We start from the raw sequence: 9956 nt of genomic DNA, 5'->3' as shown, positions 1-9956 counted from the left end.
TCCTGATGTAGTAGAAATTGAATTTCGAAATAAGAATGGTGGACATTTTATTGGTCTGGGCTTTAATTATCTTACAATGTAATGGGAGAAAAAGCGAAAGCCTTTCATTTTCCACTGGTGACTGTCATTTTGCAGATCTTTCTGATGTGTGCTTAAGGTGGGGGAGGGGGATTGGTTTTGGTGGCACTGGAGCAGTCTGTGGCCCCCACATGAATAAAACATGCCAGGTAATTGCTGTGATGTGGCTAACACATACATGTAAAATCAATGCTTATTATCCTGTCAATTAACACAGATTTTAATTAAACAAGATTTTAAGCTCTGTGATTATTGGAAATCCCTCACTGATGAAGAGGGTCTCTAATCTCTTTGGTTAATCCTTGGGTTCTTAATTTAGGATTTTAATGCCCACAGGGGGAAGAAATCAGGCGAGAAGGCTCAGCTTCAGAAAATACGCTTTAAGAGGTTTGACAGAAAGACTGAAGGATTGTTCGCCCTGAAGATGAAATGCTTGCTTGCATTTTTCTGAGATGGTAGCTTATGTGAGGAAAAGGCTGGCTTTTGAAGTCATCTCAAAGTGTTTAACGATATACATTCAAACTTTTAACTTATTTTTGAATAAATATCACATTTTCAGGCTTTAAACTAAACATACAAAGGCATATAGTGAAATTTTCCTTGCTATTTCTGTGCCACATTTATCGTGTGATTTTTCTTCCTTTCCCTTATAGCCACCTCCACCTGAATTAGTTAGAATGTCTGAATTTTTGTTTGTTTGTTTCAGAAAAATTGCATGCATAGTTCTCATAGAGAACTGAGACTGTCTCACATCCTTTAGAGGACCAGCTACAGAATAAATGAGAACATAAATCCTGAACTATAAAACCAGGGACCCAGGGGAGACAATGATAGACTGATGTTTCCCCCTTTCTGTCCCTACTGTGGATCTTTGGAGGCTGTGTGCTGCCTGATTTCTAACAAGCCATTTTCTGTGTTTCTGAGAGTGGAAGAAGTCACAGAACTGCTCAGCTCAATAAATGGGAGTGTTTTGAGCCTTTGCTAATGTCCTGGTGGGGATCTAGACTGTCCTCTCCTGTTCCCTTTATTCTTTTTCCCCCCACTTAAAAAAATTGAAGTACAGTTGGTTTACAATGTTGTGTCAATTTCTGCTATACAGCAAAGTGATTCAGTTATCCATATATATATATATATATATATATATACACACACAGACACACACACATTCTTTTTAAGTATTCTTTTTCATCAGTTTATCCCAGGATATTAGTTCTCTGTGCTATATAGTAGGACCTTGGTGTTTATCCATTTTATCTATAATAGCTTACTTATCTACTCCTGTCTTCCCCCAGGGAACTAGAGGGCTTGGCCTTCATTCAGACCTTTATTTTTCTTAGCTTATGTCTCCAGCACATGACTTTTCAAATTCAGTGAAAGTTTTTTTCTAGCCTGGTGTCAGAGTTTGAGACTAATCTTCACTGAAGAAGTAAAATAGAATATGATATAAATCTCCACTGCTGCTTCTGTGTTGAAGAGAATGTGATTTAACCTGGAGAGACTTGGGTTCCCAGAATCCCAGCAAGATCTATTTTCTTTTAGCACTTTTGTTTTATGCTATTTTAGATTACATTCTCACTGTAGTGTGTATATGGGTTTAAATATATGGTTCTGATAAAACTTCCCTTTAAAAAGTTGAAACAGCTGGCAATATGTCTTCCTAGTGGCATGTCTGAAATTGTACAGATACAAATAAGCATAACCAAGTTGTAAATAGAAATAGCCAGTCTTGAGCCCAGCAGAGATATTAATACACTGAAGAATCTATTTGGAGGGTTCTAATTTCTGTAACAAAATCTATTTCCTCCTGGCTCTGACTTTGGGAAGTGGGGCATCAGCAAGTTCCCTTGAACTCCTAACACCTGTCATGATGATAAATTGTTACATGGCACCTCTGCTTGAGAAAATCCCACTACCAATTTTAAGTTGCTAGGCCCTTTGTAGAAATTCACAGAGCACAGAGTAGACCTAAAAATAATACCCAATAAAAATGAGCTGAAACCTTAGTTAACTTCCACCTGACTGTCACCAATACCACTGATCAGCAAGAATTCCTATCTCTTCATATTCTCCAAGATTGCTTCTTTTCAAATATATAATTTAGGACAAGTGTTACTTTTCGAAAGGAACACATTTGGGAACCATTTCTTTATAGCTGCATGAAGTAGAAGAGATTCTTGCTTCCAAGTAGCATGTTCAAAATTGGATGCATACAAATAAAGATAACCAACTTGTAAACAGAGATAGCCAATGTTGAGCCCAGAAGATATTAATACACTGAAGAATCTATTTGGAGGGTTCTAATCTCCCTAACAAAATATGCTTCGATGGGCCTTTTGTGATCACCTATAGTTTTCATATATTGATAAATGTCTCATCCTTCCAGGAATCCTCTATTCCATCCCTCATTTTCATCTCCTCCATGGCTTATCAATACCTGCAATTTGCTTACTTGTTACTTAATGGGGGGCAAGGGCTGCAGAGGGACAGGATGATGCAATGGATAGTCCTTCCCATGTGGGCTTCAGGCCTTTCCCGGCTTGTGATCTGGGGGTGGTACAAACAGGGTAACATGAGTCAATGCAGGTCAAGGGTTTCAGGGAGCCATTTCTGGGGCTCGCTATGAGCTGTCTGCAGACATGCTGGGCATTTTTCAAAGGAGAGTTAAGATTCTTTTTCATCCCTGGCAAGTCGATATGTTTTATCATCTGTAAGTTTACATATTTTATGAACAATCTTTAACATAAGAGTCTGTATAAGGTATCACATTATATTTGTTCAACCAGTATTTATTGAGTGCCTAGTATATTCCAGCCACTGTTCCAGGTGTTGAAGACACAGGTGGGCACAATCTAGTAAACAAAGTTTCAGCCCTTAATGAAGTTTATATTCGAGCAGGAGAGATTTAAAGTACAAGTGAACAAATGAATACATAATGTAATTTCAGGTCTCTATGTCATCTTTCCCACCTGACTGTAAGTTCATTGAGGCACACTGTATTTATTCAGTTGTTTCTCCAGTCATCTGCTGGACTGAAAGAACCTTTGGTACCTCAAGAGTCCAGCTGTAAATGATGCATTTTAATTCCCTCGAGCACTTTAGCAGGAACTGTGATAAACATTGTCTACCTGACTGGAAGTGCTGTCAAAGTTGGTCTCTCTATACATGAGCACTGACAAGCCATTGTTCCACCCCATATTAATGCTACAGGTTGGGTCATTTTCTCACAGTTAATGCTACTGATTGGAACAACTATCAGTTTTAATCATCATTATCAGCTTCTGAGCACTCTGACTAGGCAGATCTGCTATGAAATTTGCTTACATTATATCATTTTACTCTGTACTGGTGGCACAGTGTGGTAGGTAGAATGCTACTCCCCTCACTGCCCCCAAGATGCCCACATTCTAATCCCTGGAACCGATGGATATGTTAGCTTTTGGGGCAAAGGGAACTGAGGCTGCTGATGGAAATACGTTTGCCAATCAGTTGACCTTAAAGTCAGGAGATTATCCTGGATTACCCACGTTGGTCCATTGTAATCACAAACTTCCTTAAAAGTGAAAGAGAGGGGTGCCAAGAGGAGGTCAGAGTGATGCAACATGCAAAAAACTTGACCTGCTGCCACTGGCCCTGAAGATGGAGAAAGAGGACCATCAGCAATGGCTTCCTAAGAGATGGAAGAGACAGGAAATGAGTTCTCTCCTGAGGCCTCCAGCAGGGAACAGAATCCTGTCAACCTTTTGATTTTAGCTCAAGGAGACTTCTATTGGGTTTCTCTATCCTTCAAAACAGTATGATAATAAATTTGTTTTTTACGCTACTAAGTTATGGTAATTTGTTTTCAGAGAAAACAAATAGAGAGAGATATCCTTATCTCTGGTTGTAGGGATCACAGTCTGAGGCTCAGAGATGTTGGGACACTTTCCCAAGATCACACAGCCTGATTTCAATGACGGAACCAAGAAAGGAATCTAGGTCTATCTGACTACAAACCAATGCTTACACTTGCTGCTGGAGTTTACACAATCAAATAATATTGATAAAACTCATGACAACATATATCAGTGCCTAAGAAGCGACCTAGGTCTTAGCTCCTAAGACACAGATATGAACCTCAGGTCTCATTTGAGACAGCTGTGCTTGAAAACACTTTCCTAGTGAGTGTGTGGCTCCATGCTGCCAAGTTCTGTGGAAACATATGTCATTACTCACGGTGAAATTTTCATAGAAGGTTTAAGAGCTCAGAGAGTGCAAAATTAACAACCGACTTGTAAAAAATAAAGGAGCAGCAACACTCAGGACAACATGTAAGCTAAGGAATGTATCACGTCCTAGAAGGAACATGACAGTGGAAATCAATCAGAAGAGACCCGAAAGTCTGAACAGACCAGGGGAGAAAACATCCAGGAGAAACGTCAGTTCACAGGCAAGAAGGGAAAATACTCGAAATAAGAACTACTGAGTTTGTATTTTTGTTTTTGTCTCATTCACCAAAACACGCAATGTTTCATGAAATTGTTCCTAGTAAGCAGGGAGATGACTTGAGTTCATATGAGCCGGTGAGTCTAGTTCACAGCATAAGCCAATTAGACTCTTAAGCCCCAAGAGGTCAGGTAATGAAAATATGAATAAAATAGCAGAGGCTCAAAGGCAAATCCTTTTCCAGCCACCAGGAAATGTATCTGACTCATTACAACCTCCATCAAGAGCTTTGATAAACCAGGGGGCCTGGCCCTTTAAGGAAAATACTCCACTTGACTTAAAATATTTTCCACAGCAACACAGGACTTTCAGGAAGTCTTTTATTTTCATCTTGGCCTTTTAATGTCCAAAGTCCATGGTGTCTCTGGTGGCTCAGATGGTAAAGAATCTACCTGCAATGTGAGACACCCAGGTTCAATCGCTGGGTTGGGAGAAGGAACTGGCGACCCACTCCAGTATTTTTGCCTGGAGAATCCCATGGACAGAGGAGCCTGGTGGGCTAGAGTCCATGGGGGTCACAAAGAGTCAGACACAACTGAGCAGAGCAACCAACAGCACAGCAGTCCACGATTCATGGAGGTTCAGGGGGTCAGGAGGAAGCAGGGCTATTCTTAGAAGTACCTGCTGCCAATGGGCTCTGAAGAGGATTCAGTTGAGCCTGAAAAGCCAGCAAAGCCTTAGACCCCAATTCTTCATTCAACTGGACTATTCACAGTTTTTCATGACTTAATTAACTTATTCAATGAATTCAGTTAATTTTATTCATATGGTAAATGAGATCCTGCCAAAAGCTACCCTTATAAGAGACCCAGCATCTCTATGGAGAGTCAAATGAAGCACATGCCTTCAGGCTGTGGCTTCAGGTAAGTCCTCAGGCTTTGGAGAAGGTGCAGAAGAAAAGGACAGGTGAGTAGACAGCAGGTGGAGGGATCTCAGAGCCCAGCCTTTTTACTTGGATGCGTTACCTCCTCTCAAAGAAATGAAGGCTCAGGAAAGTGCAGTCACATCTTGAAATACAGCTAGTGAGCAGAGACACTGCTATGCCAAATGAGCTCTACTGGACACACAGACCTGAGGTCTCTTACCACACTGATTATTCTCCTTTTAAAAGGCCAGATCTAACTGCTCTTTTCTTAAAGCCAGAAGAGATAAAATCAGCTTAATGAAATCCCTATTGGATTACAGCAGCATTTTACTGTAAATCTGCAGTGGACTCTGGAAGCATGTCTCTACCTGGACCAGGCCAGGCAGTGCTTTCCACTGATCAGTGCCCCAATGTATTTTGGGACTGTTGAGGTTGGTAAAACAACAGGAACAACAAAGGCTGGTTCTGACGATTTCTCCACTTTAGAGAATTCATGGAAGTGTAAGAATCAGAGGTCACTCTGTCCCTCTGACAGAGCTGAAGAAAGCAGTCCAATCGAGCTTCTCTTTCAGGAAATCAGAGGTGGATGTGGGGAGACTCAGGCCATTCTTCTAGCCCACTGCCTAATGGGTGCTGCTGCTGCTAAGTCGCTTCAGTCATGTCCAACTCTGTGCAGCTCCATAGACGGCAGCCCTCCAGGCTCCCCTGTCCCTGGGATTCTCCAGGCAAGAACACTGGAGTGGGTTGCCATTTCCTTCTCCAATGCAGGAAAGTGAAAAGTGAAAGTGAAGTCGCTCAGTCGTGTCCAACTCTTAGCAACCCCATGGACTGCAGCCCACCAGGCTCCTCCATCCATGGGACTTTCCAGGCAAGAGTACTGGAGTGGGGTGCCATTGCCTTCTCTGAATGGGTGCTAGGTCAAGGCTATTTCCTATCTCCAGGATGTCTTCTGCTCTATTCTACAGCAACCAAGACTGGAATTGACATATATACACTACTGGGTAAAAAATAGGTTCTAATATACACACATATACACTACTTTGTAAAAAATAGTTTCTAATAAGAACCTACTGTATAGCATAAGGAACTCTACTCAATGCTCTGTGCTAACAAAGAGGGGATATGTGTATACATGTAACTGATTCACTTTGCTGTACAGCAGGAACTAACACAACAGCAGGTCAAGAATACCCCTGCAATGCAGGAGACACAGCAGATGCAGGTTGGATCCCTGGGTCAGGAAGACCCCCTGGAGGAGGAAATGGCTACCCATTCCAGGATTCTTGCCTGAGAAATCCCTTGCACAGAGGAGCTTAGCAGACTACAGTCTAAAGGGTCTCAAAGAGTCGGACACGACTGAGCACAGAGACTAAACAAATTGAAAAGCAACTAAACCTGAATTTAAAAAAAAAAAATCTCATTGTGTCCTTCCTCTGCTTAAATACTTCAGTGCTTTCCTTTAGCTTCTTTAGGATAAAGACAGAATTCTTGATCATGGCCCCCAGGTGGAATTTCCCGCTGCCTTCTACCCATCAGCAGCTACAGCCTTCTCCAAGCCCCCACACGTCATGCTGCACAAATCCGTCCTGCCTCCTGCCATCTTAGAGTTCTGTAAGGCTACTCTCTGCCTGGGATACTCTTCCTCACACCTTGTCCTCATGAAACTTGACTGTCTTGAGGCAGATTCAAGCTTGTTCACTTTCCCCGAAGCAGCTCAAGTCCCTCTGATATAAGCATTCTTGTGGAGTCCTGAGCCTTTCTTTCTCACACACAGTGTAGATGGTGTGTGAGTATTTCACTCTATGTGTGATTACGCACTCTCTGTGTGATTATTTTACTTTATTTACACCCCAAACAGAGTGTAAGCTTCCTGAATTGGGGCATGTGTCTGTATTTCTATCCTATCCCCAATGCTTTGCATAGAAGAAGGTACACAGGAGGTCCTAGAACGACGGAATCAGTGAATGAATAGCCCTGAGCTCACAAAATAAGGACAGGGTGAGAGACTGGACAAACTGTGCATTTACCCTTTGTTCTCTTATTGTTCAAGTTCGGCAGGTTCTACTGCTGTAATTCTCCATTTTCCAGCCAGCACTGTACGCAATAACTTTATTAAGGTCAAAGAGATATCACATACAGATTTATCCAACAGGATCCAGAAACAGTTTACAGATATCATCTAGGACACATGGCTCTTTTGGACTAAAATGTTTCCAACATCACAGATCACACAATGAGTTTATACATCGATAATGACTTTTATCTGGAGATACAGATGCTCAGCTTGCCTTCACTGTGGGGCCTTAGTGTTTCCATTGAGTTAAAACAAAGAGGCAAAGATTGATAATGCATACATCCTGCAGAATATTTAATGAGATGACAGACTGCTTCATGGAAGTCATTTTTAATTTATGGGTAACATACAAATCAGACTTTGTACGTTGAGCTGAGACTTGAGAATTTTTAGTAATTGGATCTAGGACTTAATTAAATTTACAAATAAATAGGATTTAAACATTTAGCTGGTGGTCTAGGTTCTCCAGAATATCCTTGATAAACTAATATGTCAGCACAATATCTTGACTGTGGTGCCTGACACCCACATCTCCATCATTGTAAGGAAACAACACTCCACCAACACTCACAGCTAGTGGGCCCATTGTTCATGGCCCATAGGATAAAAGCCACAAAACACCATAGAAAGTTACAAGAATGTAAATATTTAGCTAACTAAATAGAATAAATATCAGGCAATTACCATCTATAACACTGAATATCTACTAATCAGAGAGGAAAAAAACTCCAAACCTTACTCACAATGAATTCAGGGTTAGATAAACCCAGAGAGACAAACCTGCAAATATACAATGTAGTGAATATATTTCTTTAAACGTCCATTTAACAAATTCGTGATGCAAACTGGAAAATTTTCATACAGTTCAAATGTTCATTTTGTGAGAAAATGCTTTCATGCATTAAATCATATAAGCATTGATTCATCAAATTAAAAAAAAATACAGAGTAATTGTCTGAAACCAATACTTAGAGACTTCACAATCCTACAGGGCCTGCAACTAAAAAATAATACATGCACATTGTGATGCGCCAAATTGTCTTAGAGAGATCATTAAAACATCTTTCACATCAAAAAGCATAAGAAAATTCAATGCTATTTAATTTACTTTATGCATATTACATACTAGAGACTTTAAGCTACAAAATGGTTCCACCATCTCAACACACATACAAAACAACCATGAAAGTATGTGTATGTAACAAGGTACTCTCCAATTAGCCATCTGTAATGAATAATATATCTCCTCATGTCAACTTTAAGTACCATTTATTACGATCCAGGCCTTTCTGCTTTAATGAGGATGACAGATCTCTGATTTACATTCAACACTCTCCACATTAATAACTGATTGAAACTCTTAAAAAATTCTCCTGGTACTGACATAGAATGGGGAGAAACGATCTTCAGAAGAAAGCCAAAACTACCCTGTTACATCTGATTGGTAAAAGAAGCAGGGGCAGCAGACTGTTGGCCAAACTCATCTGAGGATGGCCCCAAACTTGCCTGCTGGTTGTACCCACTGCTCGACCCATAGCTGTCTTGGTTGTACCCGCCTTGGTTGTAGCTACTGGAGTGCTTCTCCATGGGGTCTGAAAGATATCTCTGGCTCGAGGAATGCCAGCCGGTCTCCTTGAAAACAAACCAGATGTTTCCAGCCCAGAGGATAAAGTTCAAGAATCCAAAGACCTGAAGGAGGATCAAAGCAAGTGAGTGGATAGACTGGAGAGAAAGCTCAGAAAAACCTCAATTCCAGAAAAATTCCTCAAACGCAAAAGGTCACTTTTCATCTCCATGCAGAGGCTTCTTCCAGTTTCTGGTGTTGAAGTCACTGTTTCATTTAGAATATATGACTTTTCATGAAAGCTTACTATGTGTTAGGTAGACAAAGGATGAGATGGTTGGATGGCATCACTGACTCTGTGGACATGTGTGAGCAAACTTTATGAGATAGTGAAGGACAGGGAAGCCTGGCATGCTGCAGTCCATGGGGTCACAAAGAGTTGGACACAACTTAGTAAGTGAACAACAACAACAGAAGGGCTTTATGTGTATCTATTCATTTAGTCATGGAAGGTGCTATTACACTCATACTAAAGATGTGAAAACAGGTTCAGCAAAGATAAGCTTTTTTATGGTCACATGACTGGTTAGTAGCAGACCAGGGGTAAGACCTGTTCTACCTGACTCCACAGTCTGAGCCTCTACCTGAAGTGAAGTGAAATGAAGTCGCTTAGCCGTGTCTGACTCTTTGCGACCCCACGGACTGTAGCCTACCAGGCTCCTCTGTCCGTGGGATTTTCCAGGCAATAGTACTGGAGTGGACTGCCATTTCCTTCTCCAGGGGATCTTCCCAACCCAGGGATCGAACCCGGGTCTCCCGCATTGTAGACAGACGCTTTACCATCTGAGCCACCAGGGAGCCTCTACTAATCCACCACTATCTCCCCAGATGAT

General features: G+C 41.2%; 1 protein-coding gene across 1 annotated transcript in view; it reads right to left on the bottom strand.

The window, feature by feature from the left end:
- Positions 1 to 7520: 7520 nt before the first annotated feature.
- The window catches only part of SYNPR (synaptoporin), a 296290-nt gene continuing 293854 nt past the window's right edge, over positions 7521 to 9956 (bottom strand). Inside the window, exon 6 of the mRNA XM_040246570.1 lies at positions 7521 to 9188. Coding sequence (XP_040102504.1) covers positions 8931 to 9188 — 258 coding nt within the window. The 3' untranslated portion in view covers positions 7521 to 8930. The remainder of the gene's footprint in view (positions 9189 to 9956) is intronic.

Source organism: Oryx dammah, unplaced genomic scaffold (genome assembly GCF_014754425.2).
Source record: "Oryx dammah isolate SB20612 unplaced genomic scaffold, SCBI_Odam_1.1 HiC_scaffold_9, whole genome shotgun sequence".
Lineage (NCBI taxonomy): Eukaryota > Metazoa > Chordata > Mammalia > Artiodactyla > Bovidae > Oryx > Oryx dammah.
This window is presented reverse-complemented; position numbering and strand designations above follow the sequence as displayed.